A 26,819-nucleotide genomic window follows, 5' to 3' on the forward strand; every position below is an offset into this window, starting at 1 on the left:
TTGGGTCAGTCGGCAATGCTTAAAGTCTTCTGGGATGTTACAGATGGTATCAGAGCGGACCTCTCCCAGTACGGTGTGGTTCGGGGATGAACCAAGCGGAAGCTGGTGGGCATGTAAAACCCACGGCTGACGAGGGTAGGGGAGCGCCGGTGCACAAGGCACGACAATGAGCGGCTCCCGATAGCTTATAGAGGAACCGAATCACATCGGAATGAGAGGGATCATGAGGCCGTGTAGGTATGGGACTACATGGTTGAAGGAAGGCTTATAAGAATTGTTTGGTACTACCTATATCAACAAGATGCATCTTCTTTTCGGTAGCTCATTCCATAAGAACTTCATAGCTAAGCGTGCTTGACTTGGAGCAATTTTTGGATGGGTGACCTACTGGGAAGTTTCCCGGTAAGCGTGAAAGTGAGGTCAAAACACGCTGAGAAGACTCGTGTTGGTTTGCGGGGTCAGTCGGCAATCCTGAAAGCAGTCAGGCTTAACTATAGAGTTCTTATGGAATGAGCTACCGAAAAGAAGATGCATCTTGTTGATATATGTAGTACCAAACAATTCTTATAAGTCTTCCTTCAACCATGCAGTCCCATGCCTGCACAGCCTCAGGATCCCTCCCATTCCGATGTGATTCAGTTTTGCCTAGAAGCATGCCAGGAGCTGGACCACTCCCCGCCCTCATCAGCCTCGGCCGTTACATGCCCACCAGCTTCCGCTTGGTTCGTCCTCGAACCACATCGTACTGGGAGAGGTATGCTCTGATACCATTTCTAACATCCCTGACTGCTTTCAGGATTGTCGACTGACCCCACAAACCAACACGAGTCTTCTCAGTGTGTTTTGTCCTCACTCGCACGCTTACCGGGAAACTTCCCGGTAGGTCACCCATCCCAAAATTGCTCCAAGTCAAGCACACTTAATTATGGAGTTCTTATGGAATGAGCTACCGAAAAGAAGATGCATCTTGTTGATATAGGTAGTACCAAACAATTTTTATAAGCCTTCCTTCAACCATGCAGTCCCATACCTCAATAGCCTCAGGATCCCTCTCATTCCGATGTGATTCAGTTTTTCCTAGAAGCATGTCAGAAGCCGGACCACTCCCTACCCTCATCAGCCTCGGGCGTTACAGGTGTCGGTGTTCTTTCTTCCAACTCCTCGTCCATTTGAGTCCTAATGCGAGTACTATTGGGTCGACCTTTCTTTAGTCTTCACATGTCTGGATTATGACAAAGCTCGGGACCTTCGCAAGGGGGCCAATAACTCTTGTCCTAGACTACTTTGAATGCTTTGTTGTAGATGGCGTAAACGTTCTCGTTTTTGAACACGTCTGGAATAAGAGTTGTGTAGCCATGGTGAAAAGAAGAACACGCGGCTATGACATGAGAACAAGGCAAATGTAAGGCTTGATATTTCCCACAATCACACCACCCCGCTTGTAGGTCAACCTTGAAAGTTTCCATTCGCCTTCCCTCTCTGTAGTTGATGGTCTCACGAACAGAGAAGGTATACATCTCTCGATCAAACTGTTCGACATGATGTGTGTCGAACTTTACAATGTCATCCTTAAGTGCTTTCTGACACCTTCACCCCCTTACTTTGACCAAAGCTTTAACCCATCCACCAACTACAACTACAACCAAACTTATCAACCACCACCACAACTGACAAACCAATTCTTTCAAAACTCCCCAATTCCATATCCAACCCACTCTCAGCATAGTCATCATGGAGAAAGCTCCCAAATATCAAACTATTCATTTGATGATTTTAATCCAACTCAAAACACTCCAGAAACCAATTACGCAGACCAATCACAATACACCTCTTTCAACCTACCAACCCCTCCACAAAATGTACACTATCCCCAAACAAACTACGTACCCCAATGGTCACAACCACATACTACCATAGAAAGTTTGGATGCAGAGTTTAACGAAGATGATTTTGTTAATGGAATTTGGACGAACTCTGTTCCACAAGTGCAAAATGAGGTGACTATGGAAACTAATGATGCTGAAATTCAAAATGAGGAGGCGGAAGAGGAAGAGGAATGATGAGTCATAGATTAGTCTAATTTAATGCTTTATTTAATTTAGTTTTATTAAAGATTTAGTTTTATTTTATTGCATTTTATTTCCTTTTAGAATATTTTACTTTAAATTGCTTTTTATTTTATTTTAGGAACGAATATATGGTGGAAGGTGCCTTGAAGCGAAAGAAAGAGGACTGGAGCAAATACAGCGCAAGAATACGAAGATACGGGACAAAAATATGTTCCCTCATAGTCAGAAGCTTGGCACGGCCCGTGCCAACATGTGGCACGTCCGTGCCCGTCTCCAGAACCTGTTTTGCTGCTTTTTCTTCGGGCCCAAGTTACCCTGTTGCAGCTTTACCGTTTTATCCCTTTAGTTGCTTAGTTTCTAAGTCGATTGTAAAGCTATAAATAGAGTAGCTCTCCACCATAAACATTCACCCTTTACTTTGATTATTTCAAGCATTATTTCAATAAAAGTTCTTTACTTTATTTACTTTCTTCTTTGCAATTTACCTTTATCGTTTTCTCTCTTCTTCCCCCATGTCTACGATGAACATGAGTGAGTAGACTTCTTTGTCTTGGGATTGTTGGATAAGTCTAATGACGTAATCCGGATCGAGCCAAGCCTTAAACCCTAATTATTTGTTACCTTAATTCCTAATCTAAATTCACCGTTTTAACATGAATTAATTATTATCAAACTGTGGAAGCGAACGCGGAGGGTTTGATAATGGTTAATTCATCATCACAGATATCAATTCATAAAGCGAACGCGGAGCTTTGATATCCGATCAAGTGAATTTAGACAAGGTTTGCGAAACATGAGAATAGTCTAGCAAACCTTGGGACACATAAAATTTCGACCTTCAAGGGTCCCAAAGGCAATCACCCATGATAATATGTGTGGTTGTTGGAGGGATACACTCACTGACTTCGAGAGGAGCTGTGATATGCTAAAGAGAAACTTGTCCTTAGTAATTAAGATTAACGCATAATTATAAGTTTAAGGCTTGCTTGTGAAAAGATTCGTTATTATGATGAATCAATGATCCCAAGGCTTTTTATTAATATTGTTATTTACCTTCAGCAAACAAACCTCCCTTTTTCTAAACTTTCTCCTCTTCTAATCATTCTTTAAAAGTTAATTAGATTGACCAACTCCCTAGCGGAACGATACTCTACTTACTACTATTACTTCGATAGGCTGTGCACTTGCTGTTTGGCCTTATCAAGTTTTTGGCGCCGTTGCCGGGGAGTTAACTAATTTGATTAACTTTTATTTAGTGATTAGAATCCTCTCTCTTCTTTTCCTTTTTCTCTTTTCTTTTTATTTTTCCTTCACCATTAACTTCTTGGAAAGCACAAAAATAATACCAATATGGCTGAAAGACGTGCTCTTAAAGAATATGTGACTCCTTCAACGGTAGAACCATATGCTATTATCGTGTATCCAACGGTTGAGGGTGAAGACTTTGAAATTAAGCCTGCCCAACTTAAGATGGTGCAGCAAAATTATTTTTCGGGATCCCCCGATGAGGATCCCAATCTCCATATCTCAACTTTTTGGCGGCTCACTGTGACATATAAGAAAAACCAAGAAACTTTAAGACTGCATCTCTTCCCTTTTTCTCTAAAAAACAAGGCTCTTAATTGGTTCCATTCCCTGAGAGTTGGTTCCATCACTTCATGGGACCAATTAAAGCGTGAATTTCTCATCCGTTTCCTTCCCCCATCAAAAATCGGCTAACTAAGGGCAAAGCTTTTTCAATTTACTCAAAAAGAGGGGGAATCTCTTTATGATTCATGGGGACGTTTTAAGGAAATGCTTAAACTTTGCCCCCTCCATGGTCTAGAAGAGTGGTTAATCGTCCACACCTTTTACAATGGTTTATCTCATGCTACTAAAATCTTTGTTGATACAGCTGCAGGTGGTGCCCTAATGAACAAGGACTTTGAAACAGCTTACGCCTTGATTGAAGACATGGGTCGAAATCTCTTCCTATGGACCGATGGAGAATTCACTACAAAATCTTCACCCTCCAAAAAGAGGGCAGGTATGTACGAAGTCTCTGATTATGACCACCTTGCCTCTAGGATTGATGTACTAACCCACAAATTTGAAAAACTTAATGTTAGTGCTAGTGCTTCTACTTCTACACCTTCTTCTTGCAAAACGACCAAGGGGTAAGTTTTAACCAAAGCCCCAATCCCTTGGTTCAAAAAACAACACCACCAAGTTTTGCAATTGATCAAAAGGTTATTCAAAAGTCTAATGTTGAACTTTTAATGGAAAATTTTCTTCTTAACCAATCCGAACAGCTCAAGGAGCTTGCAAATCAAACTAGACTTTTGAATGACTCTTTTATTACACTTACATCAAAAGTAGACTCTATTTCCTCTCACAACAAAATCTTAGAGACTCAGCTCTCCCTAGTTGTTCAAGAATATCGCCAACCTAGAATGAACGCCGTTACACTTAGGAGTGGTAAGCAACTAGAGGACCCTTTAAGAGTCAAGCCTAGTGAGGAAGAAACTAGTGAACCACAAGGAGAGGTGATTGAAGAAGAGAATGAGAAGCCACAAAGTGAGGAAGTTGCACCACCTCCCTTCAAACCAAAAATCCCTTTCCCTCAGAGATTTGCCAAGTCTAAGCTTGATGAGAAATTTAAAAAGTTCATTGAAATGATGAATAAAATCTACATTGATGTTCCCTTCACCGATGTCCTAACTCAAATGCCTACCTATGCTAAATTTTTAAAAGAAATTCTTTCAAAAAAGAGGAAAATTGAGGAGAGTGAAACGGTGAACCTTACGGAAGAGTGTAGTGCTATCATCCAAAATAAATTGCCACCAAAGCTTAAAGATCCATGAAGTTTCTCCATACCTTGTGTCATAAGCCCTGAAATGGTGAAAAGGGCAATGTGTGACTTAGGAGCCAGTGTCAGTTTGATGCCTTTATCACTTTATGAGAGATTGGGGTTAGGGGAACTTAAGTCAACTAGAATGACCCTACAATTAGCGGACCGTTCCATTAAGTATCCAGCTGGAATCATAGAGGACGTCCCTGTCAAGGTAGGAGAAATTTATGTCCCCATAGATTTTGTTGTGATGGAAATAAAGGAGGATAACCAAGTACCAATACTTTTGGGAAGGCCCTTCCTTGCTACCGCTGGGGCTATAATTGATGTTAAACATGGGAAATTGGAATTTAATGTTGGTAAGGATACGATTGAATTTGAACTTGCTAAACTAATGAAAAATCCTTCCATTAAAGACTCTTGTTGCATGTTTGATATAATTGACCGTTGTGTGAAAGAATGCCCCTTAGCATCAACTACACATGATGGTTTGGAAGTATGCTTGGTTAGTAATGCAGGTACAAAGCTAGATGGAGATGCCAAAGAGTATGAGAAGATGTTAGATGGAACTCCTCCTATGGAAGATAAGGGCGTGGAGGAGCTAATGGGAAAAGAACCAGCCCCTCTACCAAAAGAGGCACCAAAGGTGGAGCTTAAACCACTCCCACCGAGCTTGAGGTATGAATTCTTAGGCCCTAATTCAACTTACCCTGTTATTGTGAATGCAAATCTAAATGAGGTTGAAACTGAAAAATTGCTTTATGTCCTCAAAAAGTATCCTAAAGCTATAGGTTATACCATCGAGGACATTAAAGGAATAAACCCCTCATTATGCACGCATATGATATTACTTGAGGAGGACTATAAGCCCTCCGTTGAACACCAAAGAAGGTTGAACCCTAACATGAAAGAAGTTGTGAAAAAAGAGGTCTTAAAACTCCTAGATGCAGGTGTTATTTACCCAATTTCTGATTCCAAATGGGTTAGCCCGGCTCAAGTAGTACCAAAAAAAGGTGGTCTCGCTGTTATTAAGAACGATAAAAATGAATCCATTGCCACTAGAACCATCACCAGTTGGAGAATGTGTATTGACTATAGGAAGCTCAACAAAGCAACCCATAAAGATCACTTCCCACTCCCCTTTATAGACCAAATGTTAGAAAGGCTAGCTAAGCATTCGCACTTTTGTTACTTAGATGGGTGATGACATGCTGTCATTACGTAATTTTTAGGACTTATTGTGACATTTTGATAAAGTTCTCATGCAATTTATACTGTTCTGGAGTGCAAAAAGCTTAAATATTGAAGTCTGTTCGAAGGAAATCGCGCCACGCCAATTTCAAGCCGTGCTGCGATTTTTGAAGCAAAATTACATCCTCCCTGTTTGAGGGAAATCGCGGCACGCCTATATACATGGCGCGGCGCGATTTTGACGGATCAGGCCTATGACTTCTATAAATACTGCAATCAATCTGAAGAACAAGGGTGACGATTTTGGAGAGCAAAGTGCGATTTTGAGACATCGGAGACGGCTAGAAGGGCGATTTCTTCAACCTTTTACCAATTCATGTATGTTTTATTTCAATCATTGATTATGCTATTTGTAAACTCGATTATGAGTAGCTAAATCTCTTAGAGATTAGATCCGAGATGAATCTTTGTAACCCTAATTGACACATGTTGCTGTGAAACTCTATTTGTTTATGAATTCAATTCTAGTTTATTCAATTCAATTGTTCTTAATGCTTTTTATATCTTGATCACATATAACTTGATTTCGTGAGAACGAACGACCACTGACCATGGCTTTCAACTTAGACCTAATTGAATTGTTCTAATAAACAGGGTTAGTCTAGGAATAGATAATCGTTTGTTAGTGATAATAGGTTAACGTTCGGTAAAACCTTCAAGAATTATTAGACCACCTAAGGAATTAGGGGGCTGTAGTTTAAGAAGAGGGTCCTAACTCAAGGGATTGATTAGGGCTAATTTGTTAATCATCGTAAATTACAAGAGGATTCATAACAAATAGGTGCAGTAGACCAATTAGGGGAAGATAGAGGATTCGACGGATCTGATCTCATCTCTCCCATATTTTCTTAACAAATCTTTATTTTCTGTTTCTTGATTTAATTAAAATCAAATCAAATCTACTGCCTAGTGGCAAAACAAAATAAATTTTATACATCCTATTTTTATAACGCAATTGAATAATTGAAGTTAAAAACAGTCCTCGTGGGATCGATATTTTTACTACTTCGATAGTATTTGGTGCACTTGCCAAACATCTATCAATGGGTATTCCGGATTCTTCCAAATACCTATTCACCCCAATGACCAAGAGAAAACCACTTTCACATGCCCTTTTGGTACCTTTGCCTATAGGAGAATGCCTTTTGGTCTTTGCAATGCCCCTGCTACTTTTCAAAGATGCATGATGTCTATTTTTTCTGATTTTGTTGAAAACATAATGGAAGTTTTTATGGATGATTTTTCTGTGCATGGATCTAGTTTTGATAATTGTTTGACTAACCTGGAAAAAGTTTTGGAAAGATGTGAACAAGTGAACTTAGTGTTGAATTGGGAGAAGTGTCACTTCATGGTAAGAGAAGGAATTGTCCTAGGACACTTAGTTTCTGAACGGGGTATAGAGGTGGACAAAGCAAAAATTGAAATTATTGAAAAAATGTCTCCTCCTACCTCGGTGAAGGAAGTAAGAAGTTTCCTAGGGCATGCAGCGTTTTACCGCCGTTTCATCAAAGATTTTTCTTCAATAACTAAGCCACTAACAAGCTTGCTCCTTAAGGATGCAGATTTTGTGTTTGATGATGCATGCCTAAAGGCATTTTGCAGGTTGAAAGAAGCTTTGGTCACTGCCCCTATCATACAACCACCGGATTGGAACTTGCCTTTTGAAATAATGTGTGATGCGAGTGACTATGCGGTGGGGGCTGTGTTGGGACAAAGAAAAGACAAGAAGATGCATGCCATTTATTATGCAAGTAAGACCTTTGATGGGGCACAGGTAAACTATGCCACAACAGAAAAAGAATCGTTAGCGGTAGTCTATGCCATTGACAAATTTCGGCCATACTTGGTAGGATCAAAAATCATCATTTACACAGATCACTCGGCAATAAAATATTTGTTAAACAAGAAAGATGCCAAGCCGAGGTTGATCCGGTGGATTTTGATCCTTCAAGAATTTGACCTTGAAATAAAAGATAAAAATGGTACCGAAAATGTTGTAGCTGATCACTTGTCCCGCCTTAGGGAGACCAATGAGAATGAGTTGCCCCTGGATGATTCATTTCCGGATGATCAACTCTTCTTATTGGCACAAACTAACGCACCTTGGTATGCAGATTTTGTTAACTTTCTTGCAGCTGGAGTACTACCACCCGGATTGAGCTACCAACAAAAGAAGAAGTTCTTCCATGACCTCAAACATTACTATTGGGATGAACCCTACCTTTTCAAAAGAGGCTCGGATGGGATCTTCAGAAGATGCATTCCTGAAAACGAGGTAAGTAGTATTCTAGACCACTGCCACTCCTCTTCTTATGGTGGCCACGCCAGTACTCAAAAGACTTCTTTCAAAATTCTTCAATATAATCTGGTTTCTGGTGGCCATCACTTTTCAAAGATGTGCATCAATTTGTTTCTAAATGTGACAAATGTCAACGCACCGGTAACATTACTAAGAGGAATGAAATGCCCTTAAACAACATTCTTGAAGTCGAAATTTTCGATGTATAGGGTGTTGATTTCATGGGACCTTTCCCCTCTTCTTTTGGAAATCAATACATATTGGTGGCAATTGACTATGTGTCCAAATGGGTTGAGGCTATTGCCTCTCCCACTAATGATGCACATGTTGTTATAAAATTTTTCAAAAAGATTATCTTTCCAAGGTTTGGAGTGCCAAGGGTTGTAATAAGCGATGGAGGGTCTCACTTCATATCTAACCTTTTCGAAAAACTTTTACAAAAGTATGGAGTGAAACACAAAATTGCTACACCCTATCACCCATAAACTAGTGGACAAGTTGAGGTCTCCAATAAACAAATAAAAGCCATTCTTGAAAAAACAGTTTCCAACTCTAGGAAGGATTGGTCAAGTAAGCTCGACGATGCTCTTTGGGCCTACAGAACAGCTTACAAAACTCCAATTGGAATGACACCTTTTAAACTAATCTATGGAAAATCTTGTCACCTTCCGGTTGAACTTGAACACAAAGCCTATTGGGCAGTAAGAAACCTCAACTTAGATCCCAATCTAGCTGGTCAAAAGAGAAAACTTCAGTTAAGTGAGTTAGAAGAACTTAGAATTGATGCTTATGAAAATGCCCGTATTTACAAAGAAAGAATTAAAAATTGGCATGACAAGCATATCCTCAAAAGGAACTTCAAGAGCGGTGATCTTGTGCTGCTCTTTAACTCTAGGTTAAGGCTTTTTCCAGGTAAGTTAAGATCAAGGTGGTCTGGTCCATTCACTGTCCGTACTGTCTACCCCTATGGGGCAATTAAAATTTTTTCTGAAAAGACTGGACCTTTCAAAGTTAATGGCCAAAGACTAAAGATTTACAATGCAGGTGAAGCTGTTGAAGAAGAAACAATACTAGCCCTCTCAGATCCTCCATGAGGGACCACTCTTACATCTTTCGTCAAGCTAGTGACGGTAAAAGAGCGCTTCGTGGGAGGAAACCCACGCATTTAATTGCTTTCGTTTTGTTTTAAGTTGTTTTGTAGGTAATTGTCCGAGTACGATTCAAGAAAATGAAAAAAAAATTGAAGCCCCTGGACCAGAAGGTTGGCACGGCCGTGCCATATTTTAAAGGCAAAAAAAAGGGAGCCAGCCACAGAGTATTGGCACGGCCCGTGCTAGATATGGCACGGCCGTGCCAGCTTGCAGACTCAAAAAAAAAAAAAATTCTGCTATTTATAGCATATTGTGAGCTTTCTGCACCCCTTCCTCTCCTTTTAATTTCTTTTTCTTTTGAATCATTGAGGACAATGCTTCCCCTAAGTGTGGGGGGAGCCTAATAAAGTGTCTAGAGTCGTAGTGTCCAAACTCCCTTGAACTTTATTCTTTTGTTTTGTTTTTATAGCGAAAGGCATGACTAGTAGCTTGTTTTTAATGTAAAAATGGCATGAAAATTTTTGTTTTGTCTCTTCTTTAGGTTGCTTCTTGTACATGAAAGTAGTTTCTTGTGTTTCTTATGTTCTTGCTATACCCATGTCTTGTTTTATTGTGAAAATTCTCCAATGAGAAAAGCACCCGGTTGCAATCCTTGAGCAAATGTATGAATAGGTATTTTAAGGAACACGTTCTATCTTTAGTATTAACTTAGACCCTTTAAAGTCTTAAGAGTAAAAGTAGTATAAGTTTGTGTGGGAAATTAATCAAATGTGCTTAATTGTTATATCCTTAATTGTTAAAAGTTAAATGGGGCGGGAGAATGGCACCAACATGTGGGGGAAAGGATAATCCCTAACTTCCTAATTGTGGTGGTGACTCCCTAATTTGAACTTAAAGTGAAACAAATTCATCAATGCTAGGGGGAAAGGACAATTACATCCAAAAAGACTTCCTATGCGGAGATGAAACAAATAATAATTTTGCAGCGCTGCTTAGGGTGATTTTGAATCTAAGGGGAAAGGACAATTACATCCGAGAAGACTTCCTACGAGGATAGATAGCCCCTAAGCATCTGCAGCTCCTTGTGCTTAATTGTTAATCTAATTTTAACTTAAATTCCCATCACTCTTATATGAAATGAAGAAAGGACTTTTCTCGGTTACTTTAGCACTAAGGATAGAACCTATTCCTCATAATATCTGTCTTATACAAGAGCAAGAAAAGGGTTGGACTGCACACACACACTCACTTGAGACTTGATGTTGGGTAGAATAGGTTCATGAGAAGTATTTGAAATTGTAATTAGTGTACTTGAAGCAAAGCCTTTCTTTTGAGACATGTGTTCTTAATATTGCCATGAATAAATCTTTTGTTGCTGCTATGTCTATTGCCTTTTGCTTGAGGACAAGCAAAGATTCAAGTGTGGGGGAGTTTGATGAGTCATAGATTAGTCTAATTTAATGCTTTATTTAATTTAGTTTTATTAAAGATTTATTTTTATTTTATTGCATTTTATTTCCTTTTAGAATATTTTACTTTAAATTGCTTTTTATTTTATTTTAGGAACGAATATATGGTGGAAGGTGCCTTGGAGCGAAAGAAAGAGGACTGGAGCAAATACAGCGCAAGAATACGAAGATACGGGACAAAAATATGTTCCCTCATAGTCAGAAGCTTGGCACGGCCCGTGCCAACATGTGGCACGGCCGTGCCCGTCTCCAGAACCTGTTTTGCTGCTTTTTCTTCGGGCCCAAGTTACCCTGTTGCAGCTTTACCGTTTTATCCCTTTAGTTGCTTAGTTTCTAAGTCGATTGTAAAGCTATAAATAGAGTAGCTCTCCACCATAAACATTCACCCTTTACTTTGATTATTTCAAGCATTATTTCAATAAAAGTTCTTTACTTTATTTACTTTCTTCTTTGCAATTTACCTTTATCGTTTTCTCTCTTCTTCCCCCATGTCTACGATGAACATGAGTGAGTAGACTTCTTTGTCTTGGGATTGTTGGATAAGTCTAATGACGTAATCCGGATCGAGCCAAGCCTTAAACCCTAATTATTTGTTACCTTAATTCCTAATCTAAATTCACCGTTTTAACATGAATTAATTATTATCAAACTGTGGAAGCGAACGCGGAGGGTTTGATAATGGTTAATTCATCATCACAGATATCAATTCATAAAGCGAACGCGGAGCTTTGATATCCGATCAAGTGAATTTAGACAAGGTTTGCGAAACATGAGAATAGTCTAGCAAACCTTGGGACACATAAAGTTTTGACCTTCAAGGGTCCCAAAGGCAATCACCCATGAGAATAGGTGTGGTTGTTGGAGGGATACACTCACTGACTTCGAGAGGAGCTGTGATATGCTAAAGAGAAACTTGTCCTTAGTAATTAAGATTAACGCATAATTATAAGTTTAAGGCTTGCGTGTGAAAAGATTCGTTATTATGATGAATCAATGATCCCAAGGCTTTTTATTAATATTGTTATTTACCTTCAGCAAACAAACCTCCCTTTATCTAAACTTTCTCCTCTTCTAATCATTCTTTAAAAGTTAATTAGATTGACCAACTCCCTAGCGGAACGATACTATACTTACTACTTTTACTTTGATAGGCCGTGCACTTGCGGTTTGGGCTTATCAAGGAAGAGGAAGATGAAGAGCATGAGGAATAGCAAGATCAACGACCCATACGAAGAAAAAAAGATAAATTATGTGCTACGGGAAGTCATAATTTAAATTTAGGTTGGCGTAAATGGATACCGCGGAGAAAGTAGTTTTTATTTTCAACACAATGAATAATATAATTAGTGTTTTTAAATTAATATTTTTTACAATTATCATTTATATTTATTTATTATTATTTGCATCTATTTTTAAAAAACATATATTGTGCCAAAAATAGAAAAAACGAAAAAAAATTCACTACTGCAATTCCAAACTGCGGTAATGAATAAAAAAAATCAGTCAAACCTGCTCACCTGTGCAAATCTGCCATGCGTCAGAAAGGAAGCTCATTACCGCAATTTGAAACTGCGGTAATGAGGAAAACGACAAAAGAAAAAACCAGAAAGGGGGTCATTTTTGTATTTAAATGTCAAAGGGGGTCAGATTTAAAAAAAAATTCGGAACAGGGTCAGAAAAAAAAAAATCTTTTTCAAACACAACTTCTTTCATCTTAGGCATACTGTTTTCTACATTCTTCGATACCACCTCACAAAAAAGTTCAATTGTAATTGAATTAACTTTTTAATCACACATTGTGGAGCTTTAAATAAAGTGAAGAATTAAATGCTTACTCTGTTTTAAAAAGAATGTCGCTTTAGCCAAAAAAATTTGTTTCAAAATGAGTGTCGCTTTCAGTTTTCAATGCAATAATAACTTTTTCTTTTCAATTGTACCCTCCAATTAATACTCTGCAGTCTGCACACTACTTCCAAAGTATTACTTTTAAAACTAACCAATAGTTAATAAGGATAATTTGGTAAAATAATCATTCTCTTTCTCTTAATCATTGCATTTCTTAATATGTGTGTAAACACCAAAAACGACACTCATTTTGAAAGTGCTAAAAGAACCAAGTTAATCAAAGTCACTCTCCCTCCAATTGACATGTGTCTACTATTCAATGGCGACACAACAAGCTTCCAAGTATCAACTCTTCGTGGATTGACACCTATAAAATATCCAAAAATTTAAAAGAAAATTGATCAATCCGAGAGACCGCCATAAAAAAATCATCATTAATATTCACATAAAAAATAGTACTCCCTCCGTTTTAAAATGAGTGTCGTTTTAGGTGTTTACACACATATTAAGAAATGCAATGATTAAAAGAAAGAGAATGATTATTTTACCAAATTATCATTATTAACTATTGGTTAGTTTTAAAAGTAATGCTCTGGAAGTAGTGTGCAGAGTATTAATTGGAGGGTACAATTGAAAAAAAAAGTTATTATTGCATTGGAAACTGAAAGTGACATTCATTTTGAAATAATTTTTTTTGGCTAAAGCGACACTCATTTTGAAACGGAGGGAGTATTACTTTTTACAAAGTTTTAGCTTCCAACTCAAATCCAATTATAAAATTCCCATAATAGATTTAAGACACATCAAAATAGTATCATCTGTGAATTATTATAAAATAGTAAAGGAGATAAGAGTTATTTATCACGTACCCATTCAAAGAGTCGATTTCCACTGCCATTGTTACAAAACTCGCTAATCCCTCAAAAAAAAAAAAAAGGAATGGTACCAATGAATCTCCTTTCTTTAATTATTCTCTCTCCATGAACTCCTCCATAGTTACACCATCCACAATAACATAAATCAATGTTGAACAAATACACTATATTGTCCACCTAATCGAAATACTGCTAAAGCCAATTCTTTCCAACATATACTTTGAAATTTCCAATTCACAAAATCATAAGCTCATTCAAATTCAACTTTTAACAACAAACATTTCTCGTTGAATCTTTTTGCCCTATCAATTACCTCATTCAAAATGAGGACGCCATCAAAAATTTGACGCTTAGGTAAGAAAGTGTTCTGACATTTTGATATCAACTTCTCAAGCACATTCTTCAATCTAGTCACCATTATCTTAGATAGGATTTTCTATAGGCAATCCTATCAATGATAAAGGTCTAAAGTCTTTCAACTTTTTTGGGTGGGACGCTTAGGTAAGAAAGTGTTCTGACATTTTGATATCAACTTCTCAAACACATTCTTCAATCTAGTCACCATTATCTTAGATAGGATTTTCTATAGGCAATCCTATCAATGATAAAGGTCTAAAGTCTTTCAACTTTTTTGGGTGGGACGCTTAGGTAAGAAAGTGTTCTGACATTTTGATATCAACTTCTCAAGCACATTCTTCAATCTAGTCACCATTATCTTAGATAGGATTTTCTATAGGCAATCCTATCAATGATAAAGGTCTAAAGTCTTTCAACTTTTTTGGGTGGTCGATCTTCGGAATAAGCGCGACAAAGGAAGAAACAATCCCCTTGAGCAACTCTAGTGGCATGCTTTTCTTGTCGTCCGCCAACTTGGAGTTTTAGCATGTTAGAAATTTTGTATGTTTAACCATTGCGGTCAACCACGTTGCAATTCCTCCCCCTATTTTTCTTTATACTAGCGAAAAGACGGCACTCATGTGCTAGTCATTCCGCTTTTTTTATTGTGCTACTGTTCGAAAATTATAAACATATTTTTTTTATGAAATTTTGGTTTTGATTAAAAGTAAAAATATAAATGAAATTTTCTTTCAAATTATAACAAATAAACTAGCTATGATTAATTATTTCAATTGCACCAACAATATAACAAAAAAAATAATCTAAATTCTTATTTATTTAATGATACCAACAACAATCTTTATTATAGAAAAAGTTATTGAAGGGTATAATTAGGATAATAAAAAAGTAAGTATAAATACATTCATCTAGTTTGTTACACATTTTAAATGATAAATGAATAAAAACTGGACATATATTTTTTTGACAGAGCTGTACATATGTGTGTGTGTGTGTGTGTGTGTGTACTAATATCATGTTTGTTACATTTTTTTAATATTTAAATTTATTCTTATCTATTTGTTACATGTGTTATTTGTATTTAAAATTGAGGGCATTTTTGGAAAGAAAAAAAACAGCCCAAAAGAGTTGAAAGAGATTATTTTCTTTATATATAATATAGATATAGTAATATACAATAATATAGTATATATTCCCTCAAAAAAAAAATAATATAGTATATATAACCAGCCTTCTCTCACTGAACAGTCTCAAAAGCGCCGTCCTCCTCTCCTTCCAAATCTCCGACGTCAAGATGTAGATGGTGGTGGTTGGTGGTGCGACGATGGGTAAGCCATCCGCATCGCCTCTCTGTTCTCTCGACGGCTTCGTCGGGAGTCCAGGCGCACTGTGTGTTGGTCCGGTGGTAGCGCCGACGGTTTGGATTCGTTCAAATCGTGCCCCCGTGACTGGGTTCCTGTAGATCGATTCTTTGCTGGATCTGGTGTTTCGGTTTGCATCTGTTTCATTTTCCTTCTTGCGGCCGCCGCGTGTGTGTTGCTGTCAGAAGCCATGTTACGGTGAGACTGGTTCATGTTTCAGCAAGTTTCTTTTATGGGAGTCTCTGTTCTGTGTCTTTCGCCTTCAACGTTGTGTACATGTTAGGCGTGGATTGTGAAGCTCGAGAGGGCTGTGATGCTTGCTGTTTGGTTGCAGGGGTGGTTGGAACGTGAATCTGATATGTGTTGGCTGTCGGTTCATAAACCATATCGCATACGACGGTTTGTCTTTGTCTCACTTTCTTTGAAGGTGATTGCGGTACCGTTGTTGAGCCAGAAATGGTTGTTATTATTCTGATGATCGCAGTAATGGTTGGTGTGTGTGGTTTCGCTAATTTCCGTGTTGGCGGTCGAAGCCACTCCCTATCAAATGTCCGTGGTTTCGTAGATTGAAATGGGACTGTGTGGACTCGAAAGAGTCGTTAATGCTTGCTGCTTTGCAGGGAGTTGATGGTACGTGATCCGAATTCGTGTTGACGATCGTTTCATTCGCCAAATTAGAGGCCCGATTGGTTCGTTTGTTAGAATTGATTAGGGTTGGATACTGTGTGATGTTCTTATTGATGTATTACCACCCGTTATGGGTTGATTCACATGGTTTAACTAGGTCAGGTTTTATGTCCCCCCAGTTTTTTATGTATTTTTTCCTTTTTTTAATAATATATATGAGCAATTGGCAAAAGATTAGAGTGGGGCTCCAACTTAGTTGGGCACTATTCTTTCTTATGTCGTTTTGCTTTTGCCTTATCAAAAAAAAAAAAAAACAAACCAACAAACCATATTTATATTTTTCAATGACAACAATAATTAATATAACAAATTTTGTTTATCTTTTTAATAAAACCGACATTATAATATTATTATATGAAAACTTGTTTAAGGGTATAATTAAAATAACATAAAAGTCAACCTAAAATCTTTATAAAACCTGCTATTTTCTTTATATATAGTATAGATAATACTTATAGAAGTTATAGGCTATTTGTATTTCTAAAATAATTATGTCTCCAGTAGGACAATAATCATTATAACAATTAAATTTAACTATTTTGTTTCTTTCCAGACTTCTGTAACTATTTTAGAAATTAAGTTTTTAAGAGATATTTTTAAATTTAGTAAAAATCCACTTATAAAAAATAAATTTGTATATTCATTTGTTTTAATATAAAATGATATTCTAAAATTTGAGGGTATTATATAAAATTATCATATTTTGTTATAGCTTTAGTCTAAATTTTGTTAACAAAAAATAAATCATTTCATACTTTTAGTTCATGATAAATATTTTGTCACTTCTTCAACGTGTCACTTATACAACTAATTTGTTTCATCACTGTTGGTTCTCTTTTGGATTTTTCCATATCTAACTCCAAAGGCTAAAAGAAAAATAACAAATAGGGTTAAATAAGTTGTTAAATAAGTCCTTCAAAAAAAAAAGTTGTTAAATAAGTTTTTTGTCCCTAAAAATATAGTAAATTTTTATTTTAGTCCATAAAAAATAAAATTGTGTGTTTTTATCCTCACAAAATTTTCCGTTTCATTTATTGTCCTTAATGGACATAATTGACATGTCCTTAACATTTTTTGAATATAATATGGGTCGTAACATTAACGTTAATATAAACATAATTTGGCCATAAGGGATTAAAACTAAAGGAAATTTTTTGGAATAATGAAAAAAACTCGTTTTATTTTTTATGGACTAAAATTAAATTCTTTTTATTTTTAGGGAAGTAAAACACATTTAACCCTAAAAACTATAATTAACTTTCATGTTCATCAAAGGTTTTTATTTGAGATACTTACTAAGATTAAGTGGTCAATTTAGTCGTAAAGAGATAAACACAAAATATTGATTAGAGACATTTAATATTAATTCCAATTTATAGATGGCTTCTTGTAACTCCTAAGAGAGAAAACAAATATATATTGAAGTCAATAAAACAAAAAAAATTACTTATATTGGGATCAAATTTTTGTTTATTGCATGCAAAGGGGAAAAATATGGTTCAAGCTCATTTGTTTCTTTATGCTTTGATCATCTTTCCTTCTCTATTTCCTTATGTAATAAATGGTGGTATGTTATTTTTTCACCCCATTTCCTAATTTTCTAACTTATCTTATACACAAAATTTTATCACCTTTTTTTTAGGGAAATTTTTTATCACCTTTTAATAACATTATATTTTATTATTCGATATTGCAGTTGATATTCCTTGCATTGTTGATGATGATTGCCCAATTTTGTTTTTCCCTATATATTCGATGTGCATTGATGGCCTTTGTTTGCTATTTTTCCTTTACTAAGTACATAAATGTATTTGTACGTCACAATCACAATATGTTTTTATTTTTCTAATATACCTCAAAGTTTGATTTATCTTTCTCTTGAATTATGATGGTTGATTTGACAAGTGTACTAGTAAGTTAATCGTCTCTACATTAATTGTTGTTATTTACTTTGGAATTAAACTAAGCTTAATAAAAAACAATAAATTAAATAAGGATTTTCGTAATGCCATTTCAAGAAACATTACAACTTCTATGATCAAGCTTTCAAGGACTCAAAGTAATGCGTTGGCACCTCTCCAATGTCTCTCGGATTTTCCCTCTATATAAGGAGCTGAAGACTTGAAGAAATATATAAAACTCTGCATATTTTGAAAGTGTCCTTACTGTATCAAAATCAAAACGCATTTACACTTAGAATTTCTTACAAACTTTATATCTTAAAAATTATTAAGTCTTAAGAGTCTATTCTGAATTGTATTTGTTTACACCTCTGATTGTATATCAAGTGTAAAACACAAACAATCTTTTATTTGATTAAGTTAGAATGTAGAAGTCTCTTTCTTGTATGCTTGAGCATTGGAAGCCTGCTTGTGTGCTTAAGCAATAGTGGAAATCAATTAGAAGTGCAAGGGAGCTTGATTACACTCGATTGTGAGAGGAGATGGTATAAATTGCTTTCTCTATATGTGTGTGTGTGTGTGTGTGTGTGTGTGTGTGTGTGTGTGTGTGTGTGTGTGTGTGTGTGTGTGTGTTTTGATCTTATAACCGCTGCATTCAAAACTCTGAATCAGATTTGGAATTAGAGCTTCAAACTCTGACTTGTATACACACTTAGAAAGAATTTGAAAAAAGGCAACACAATTCAACCCCCTTATTGTGTTTTTCTCATCTTCAGTTGGTATCATAGCACAATCTGTGCTCACCCATTTAACCGTGTCACAAAAAATATCCTGAGAAAAACCTCTAATCATGTCTGGTGATAACACTCTTAGAACTTCCGGTACTGGTACTGATGGTACTGGAATTGGTGCAGCCATTCGATTTGATTACAACAACACTTCAACCTTTGAAAAGAATAATTATTCAGTGAGACCTCCATCATTCAATGGAGATGCTGCTAAGTTTTCATGATGGAAGAGTAAGATGTATTGTCACATCATAGAAGTTGATGATAATCGATGGGATATCATTGAAGATGGTGCCAGTTTTCCTGTTGACTCTGAAGGAATGGTGGTGGATATAAAGAGTCTGACTGAGGCCCAAAGAAAGATTTATATAAAGCATCAATAACTACGTGGAATTCTTGTGGAAGATTTGCCTCATTCAAAATACACCAAGATTGTTGATAAATCCAGTGCTAATGCCATCTTTGAATCACCATGTTCTACTTATGAAGGAAACTAACAAGTTAAAAAAAATTAAGGCTAACTTGTTCGTTCATTAGTGTGAGCTTTTTAGAACGAAGGAAGATGAAGACATTGAAACCATGCTCTCAATGTTTTAGACTCTTGTATCTGGCCTTCAGGTTCTGAAAAAAAGTTATACTACTTCTGACATAGGAATCTTCCTACCAAATGGAGACCAAAGGTTGTTGCCATTCAGGAAGCAAAAGACTTGAACACATTTAGATTGGAGAATCTGATAAGTTCTCTCAAAAGTCATGAGATGGAGATTACGGGGGATGAACCTGCTAAAAGTCCAAGTCTATTACTCTAATTTTTAAGGACAAATCTGGCAAAGCTCTTCACGTTATTGACTCCGATGAAAAGGCTCTTAATGGAGACTCTAAAGATGACTCAGATGCTAAAGAGATGGAATTCTAACCATAATATTTCAGTACCTGACTAAGAAGAAGATGTTTCCTAATAGAAGCCATGGGTCCAAAGTAGCAGTGGGAATAGGCTATGTAACACTCCGTTATCCCAACATATAAATATTATAAAATAAATCCGAGTTCATCACAAACAGGATGTCACATTTCGTTCTTCAAAATATAAATAGAGTTAAAATCTACTCTTTATTTGAAACGACTGCTGTCAATAATTTCGAATACGTCGCAGCGGAAAAATTCTTAAAAGTTTAAAAACAAATACTTGGCACTAAAGGCCTCAACATCATAAACAACTTATTAAACATTCCATTTCAATGGTTCATCAACATAAATCATAAAGACACGTAACAAAATGATGAGGGCATAATTGTCCATGACACAAGTGCTTCAATTCAAGGGCTAGGAGGACCTATGACAAGGGCAAGGGCCAAGAAAGCTAAGGAGGCGCTGAATCAATTGGTGGCAAAAGTCTTGGAGTTCAAACCTACACTAGGAAGCATGGAGGGTAGAATGGTCATGTGCATCAAACCATTGGAGGAGGGCTGGGGCGCATCTCTTGCTGCCCATTTTATTTAGTTGTTTTTGTTATGTTGTAATAAAAAGTGTAAGGGACCAATTTTGGCCCAAAAACACTAAGTATGGTTATTTTGTGTGTTTAATCCATTTTAAAGCTTCCAAAGCTTTAAATGGAATGTTTTGTGTGTTTATTTTGTGCAAAGGAGTGCTGAAGACAAAAGAAAAACAAAGCATTGAAGAGCATTTAACTGATGGAGGAAAGAAGGCAGAATTGAAAAAGAAAGAGACAAGACTTCAATGAGACAATGAAGGCACTTCATTTCAGCATATGAAACCACCACCATCATCAAAATCACGTCCTAACATCTCCATCATCATGATCATCAAGACCAGCCACCATCATTCATTGATTTGTCTTGTAACCTTTCCTGTATTCATGTTAATTTACTTCAGCCATAGGAAATAATGATAGATTAATTTGGCTGAAGGAATCTTAAGAGTTATTTGCCTTTTCCTTTGTAATTCAGCAAGTGTCCCTCCTACCTATATATAGGACACGAAAATTGAATAAAAAAAAACAAGTTGAATTTTGTTAAAAAAAGTGAGTAATTGCTCTTTAGGTTCTGGATTGGACCTTGTATTGATCATATCAAGAATCCTTTCTTGTGGTGATTATCATTTCCATAGACTTATCATTTTCTAGGATTAGAAAGTGTGGCGTCCCTAAACTCTCCATTCCATTTCTTGTTTGAATCCACAAATCTGCCTAAACACCAATTCAAACCCAAAATTCACGTTTTCAACTCAAACACTAGTCAAAATTAACCCCAATTACATAATTTTCGTTTTCCTTTTGCACATCACTTCATTCACAATATTTTCAGTCTATTTCTTGTGTTTCTTTGTCTATATTTAATCTTTCAGCAAGCAACTTTTATCAATTCATAATTAAAGGTCAAATATGAACAATGTTCACAAAATAGTGTTCATCAAGTGGTAATCAGAGCAAGGTTCCTTTTAAAAGGGCCAAAAGTTCAAAGGTATCAAATTCTTCTTGTTCATCATTCTGATTTTCATCTTACAAAAAAAAAATCCAAAAAAAATATATATATTAAAAAAAAAAAAAAGGTCAGAATTGTTGCTTGTGTTCATCAATTTCGTTTTTGTGTTTTAATTGCCACACTTTCCTTGTTTTCCATTTATCTTGTCATTTCAGAATTTGAATTAGTTTCCTTGTTCACATCATTTCCAAACCTTTGTTTTTTTTTTCATTCCTTGAATTGTGTTAAGTTTGTGTTTTGATTTTCACCATTTTGAAAGTTTTCTTACCTTGATTTACTTGGTTTCTCTAAAGAACTCAAAAGAGCAATTGAGTGGAAAAAGGCAAGAGTGATACATTAAAAAAAAAGCCAATTTGAGTGAGTGTAAACACTTGTGAGGATTAGTTTTAGGGAATCATGACTGAGGAAGGTCCAAATAAGTTACTATTAGATGCACTCACAACAAGGTTTCAAGCCATGTTGCAGGTGCAAGCTGAACAATTTCAAGAACAAATTGATGAGTTAAAAGCTAGTTTAACTAATGATGGAAGTGGTGGGGAGGATGATGGAAGTAGGCCTAGAAGGAGGGATGAGAGGCCAAGGGAGGATAGGTTGAGGAGTATTAAGATCAAAGTTCCATCCTTTGTGGGAGCGAATGATCTGGAGGCATATCTAGAGTGGGAGACCAAAATAGAACAAATTTTTAATTGTCATGATTATTCTGATGTTGAAAAAGTGCAGGTGGCAGCCATTGAATTTAAGGAGTATGCTCTAATATGGTGGGATCAAATGATCAAAGAGAAGGTGAGGTATAATGAACCACCCATTGCAACTTGGGAGGAGATGAAGAGAATCATGAGGAGGAGATTTGTGCCATCCTATTACCATAGGGATTTGCACAACAAATTACAAAGACTCACTCAAGGTTCTAAAAGTGTTGAAGAATATTCCAAGGAGATGGAGGTGGCGAAGATTAGAGCCAATGTGGTGGAAGATCACGAAGCAACCATGGCTAGGTTCATTCATGGACTTAACCGTGACATTAGTGACATTGTGGAGCTGCATCATTACATGTCTTTGGAGGAACTAGTACATCAAGCCATCAAGGTTGAACAACAACTCAAAAGGAAGGGTCAATTGAGAAGAAGCTCAACTTCTTCTTTCAATTCTTCAAGTTGGAAGGACAAGCAAAAGAAGGATGGTACCTCTTCACCTAAGGAGGCCATTAGTGATCCTAAAGGTAAAAACATTACTTCATCCCAAAATGTTTCTACTAACAAAGTTGTTAAGTGTTTCAAGTGCCAAGGTCAAGGACACATAGCCTCTCAATGTCCAACAAAGAGAACTATGTTAATTGAAGAAAATGATGACCTTGAGGATGAGGAGGGTGTCGTGAATGATGAAGGAGGAGAAGAAGAGGAGGATGGTGAAAATGGTGAATTTCTCATGATTAGGAGGATGTTGGGAAACCAAGCCAAGGAGGAAGAATCAAATCAAAGGGAAAACCTTTTCCATACAAGATGCTTAGTGCAAGGAAAGGTATGTTCTCTAATTATTGATGGAGGTAGTTGTACTAATGTTGCTAGTGCACACATGGTGGGTAAATTAGAATTAGAAACAAGACCTCACCCTAGGCCTTACAAACTTCAATGGCTTAGTGAAAGTGTAGAAATGCTTGTTGACAAACAAGTAGAGGTTTGTTTTAAAATTGGGAAGTATGAAGATGTTGATGTGTGTGATGTAGTACCAATGGAGGCTTGTCATTTGTTGTTAGGAAGGCCATGGCAATTTGATAGAGGAGCGCAACATGATGGCCGAAGTAATAAGTATTCCTTTTTGCACTTTGGAAAGAAAATTACTCTTGCACCATTGAGTCCTAATGATGTAAGAGAAGATCAAAAGAAAATGAAAGAAAAATATGCGCAAGAAAAAGAAAGAAAGGAAAAAGAAAAAGAAAGAAAAGAGAAAGAAAAAGAAAAGAAAGAAAGTTTCATGGCAAAAAAAAGAAGAAATAAAGAATGCCATTGATACCAAACAGCCCCTATATTTGCTATTTTGCAAAGAGGTGGCTTTGTTTACTAACACTCCTAACACTCAAAAATTTCCAAGTTGTGTTGAATTTCTTTTGCAGGAGTTTGAGGCTTTGTTCCCTAAAGAGATACCAAATGGGCTACCACCTTTAAGAGGTATTGAACATCACATTGACCTCATTCCAGGAGCATCTTTACCAAACCGTCCAGCCTACCGAAGCAATCCCCAACAAACTCAAGAAATTCAAAATCAAGTTGCTGAATTGGTAAGTAAAGGATGGGTAAGAGAAAGTTTAAGTCCTTGTGCTGTCCCTGTTATTCTAGTTCCAAAAAAAGATGGTAGTTGGAGAATGTGCACTGATTGTAGGGCTGTTAACAACATCACCATTAAGTATAGACATCCAATTCCTAGGTTAGATGACTTACTTGATGAATTGTTTGGTGCATGTTTATTTTCTAAAATTGATTTGAAAAGTGGCTATCACCAAATAAGAATTAGGGAGGGGGATGAATGGAAAACTGCTTTTAAAACAAAATATGGTTTGTATGAGTGGATGGTTATGCCGTTTGGTTTAACTAATGCACCAAGTACTTTTATGAGGCTCATGAACCATGTTTTGAGGGAATTTTTGGGAAAATTTGTTGTTGTGTATTTTGATGATATCTTGATATATAGCAAAAATTTAGAGGAACATTGTGGTCATTTAAGGGCTGTTTTAGAAGTTTTAAGAAAAGAACATTTGTTTGCAAATCTGGAAAAATGTGTCTTTTGCACGAATCATGTAACTTTCTTAGGTTTTGTTGTAAGCTCCAAGGGAATCCACATGGATGAAGAGAAGGTAAGAGCAATCAAGGATTGGCCACCACCCAAAAATGTAAGTGAGGTAAGAAGTTTCCATGGTTTAGCAAGTTTCTATAGGAGGTTTGTGAAAGATTTTAGCACCATTGCTGCACCTCTTAATGAGATTGTTAAGAAAAATGTTGTTTTTAAATGGGGTGAGAAACAAGAGCAAGCTTTTGCTGCACTTAAAGAAAAACTCACCAAAGCACCAATTTTAGCATTGCCGAATTTTTCCAAATCTTTTGAAATTGAATGTGATGCTTCTAATGTTGGAATTGGGGCTGTTTTGATGCAAGAAGGACATCCAATTGCTTATTTTAGTGAGAAGTTAAAGGGTGCTTCCCTTAATTACTCCACTTATGATAAGGAATTGTATGCTTTGTTTAGAGCATTGCAAACTTGGCAACATTACCTACTGCCCAAAGAATTTGTCATTCATAGTGACCATGAATCTTTGAAACATTTAAAAGGGCAAGGTAAGTTGAACAAGAGACATGCTAAATGGGTTGAATTTCTTGAACAATTTCCATATGTGATTAAACACAAAAAAGGTAAAGCTAATGTGGTTGCAGATGCACTTTCAAGAAGGTATGCCTTACTCTCCACTCTTGAAACTAAAGTTTTTGGACTTGAGCATATTAAGAGTTTATATGAGAGTGATACTGATTTTTCATCAAAGTTTTTTGCTTGTGAACATGCTGCCATTAATGGATATTTTAGGCACAATGGTTATTTGTTTAAAGAAAAAAGATTGTGTGTGCCAAAATGTTCCATAAGAACTTTGCTTTTAAAAGAGGCGCATGAGGGGGGATTAATGGGACACTTTGGGGTTGTTAAAACTTTAGAGTTGCTGCAAGAACATTTTTATTGGCCCCATATGAAAATTGATGTCCAAAAGTTGTGTGAAAGATGCATAGTGTGTAAAAAGGCCAAATCAAAAGTTTTGCCTCATGGTCTTTATACACCGTTACCAGCTCCTGAATTTCCTTGGGTTGACATTTCCATGGATTTTGTTTTGGGTTTACCTAGAACAAAGAATGGGAAGGATTCGATTTTTGTTGTTGTTGACAGGTTTTCCAAGATGGCACATTTTATTGCATGCAAAAAGGTAGATGATGCAAGCCACGTGGCTGATTTGTTTTTCAAAGAGATTGTGCGCATTCATGGAGTTCCAAGAAGCATAGTTTCAGATCGTGACACAAAATTTTTAAGTCACTTTTGGAGGACCTTGTGGGGTAAGATTGGAACAAAGTTACTTTTCTCAACAACTTGTCACCCTCAAACAGATGGTCAAACTGAGGTAGTAAATAGAACTCTCTCTACTCTTCTTAGAAGTGTTCTTACAAGAAATTTGAGAATGTGGGAAGAATGTTTACCCCACGTGGAATTTGCTTACAATCGTGTGGTGCATAGTACTACAAAAATGTCACCTTTTGAAGTTGTTTATGGTTTTAACCCACTAACTCCACTTGATTTGTTACCCATGCCTAACAATTCTCTTTTGAAGCATAAAAATGGAAAAGACAAAGCTGAGTTTGTGAAGAAAATGCATGAGCAAGTGAAGTTGCAAATTGAAAAGAAAAATGAAGGGTATGCTAAACATGCAAACAAAGGAAGAAAGAAGGTGATTTTTGAACCCGGTGATTGGGTTTGGGTGCATATGAGGAAAGAAAGGTTTCCCAACCAAAGGAAGTCAAAACTTCAACCAAGGGGTGATGAACCATTCCAAGTGCTAGAAAGGATCAATGACAATGCTTACAAGCTTGAGTTACCCGGTGAGTATGATATAAGTGCTACTTTTAATGTTGCTGACTTAGCTCCTTTTGATGTAGGTGATGGTGATTTCAATTCGTGGACGAATTCTTTTCAAGAGGGAGGGGATGATGAAGGCATAATTGTCCATGACACAAGTGCTTCAATTCAAGGGCTAGGAGGACCTATGACAAGGGCAAGGGCCAAGAAAGCTAAGGAGGCGCTGAATCAATTGGTGGCAAAAGTCTTGGAGTTCAAACCTACACTAGGAAGCATGGAGGGTAGAATGGTCATGTGCATCAAACCATTGGAGGAGGGCTGGGGCGCATCTCTTGCTGCCCATTTTATTTAGTTGTTTTTGTTATGTTGTAATAAAAAGTGTAAGGGACCAATTTTGGCCCAAAAACACTAAGTATGGTTATTTTGTGTGTTTAATCCATTTTAAAGCTTCCAAAGCTTTAAATGGAATGTTTTGTGTGTTTATTTTGTGCAAAGGAGTGCTGAAGACAAAAGAAAAACAAAGCATTGAAGAGCATTTAACTGATGGAGGAAAGAAGGCAGAATTGAAAAAGAAAGAGACAAGACTTCAATGAGACAATGAAGGCACTTCATTTCAGCATATGAAACCACCACCATCATCAAAATCACGTCCTAACATCTCCATCATCATGATCATCAAGACCAGCCACCATCATTCATTGATTTGTCTTGTAACCTTTCCTGTATTCATGTTAATTTACTTCAGCCATAGGAAATAATGATAGATTAATTTGGCTGAAGGAATCTTAAGAGTTATTTGCCTTTTCCTTTGTAATTCAGCAAGTGTCCCTCCTACCTATATATAGGACACGAAAATTGAATAAAAAAAAACAAGTTGAATTTTGTTAAAAAAA

The 26,819-nt window shown here is 36.5% G+C and overlaps 1 protein-coding gene and 1 non-coding gene across 2 annotated transcripts; one reads left to right on the forward strand and one right to left on the reverse strand.

Annotated features, from left to right (window-relative positions):
* Positions 1 to 3,785: 3,785 nt before the first annotated feature.
* On the reverse strand, positions 3,786 to 3,892 carry LOC146929392 (small nucleolar RNA R71). Its single transcript, XR_015009185.1, has one exon. It is a non-coding gene; the product is annotated as a small nucleolar RNA R71 (small nucleolar RNA).
* Positions 3,893 to 4,327: 435 nt separating this feature from the next.
* Positions 4,328 to 4,912, forward strand: LOC146929393 (uncharacterized). Its single transcript, XM_085707308.1, has one exon. The coding sequence runs from the start codon at positions 4,328 to 4,330 to the stop codon at positions 4,910 to 4,912; it is 585 nt and encodes a 194-aa protein (XP_085563434.1).
* Positions 4,913 to 26,819: the final 21,907 nt, after the last annotated feature.

The sequence above is a fragment of the Medicago sativa genome, chromosome 4, assembly GCF_051527215.1.
Source record: "Medicago sativa cultivar Bolivia chromosome 4, Bolivia_mono, whole genome shotgun sequence".
Classification (NCBI taxonomy): Eukaryota; Viridiplantae; Streptophyta; class Magnoliopsida; order Fabales; family Fabaceae; genus Medicago; species Medicago sativa.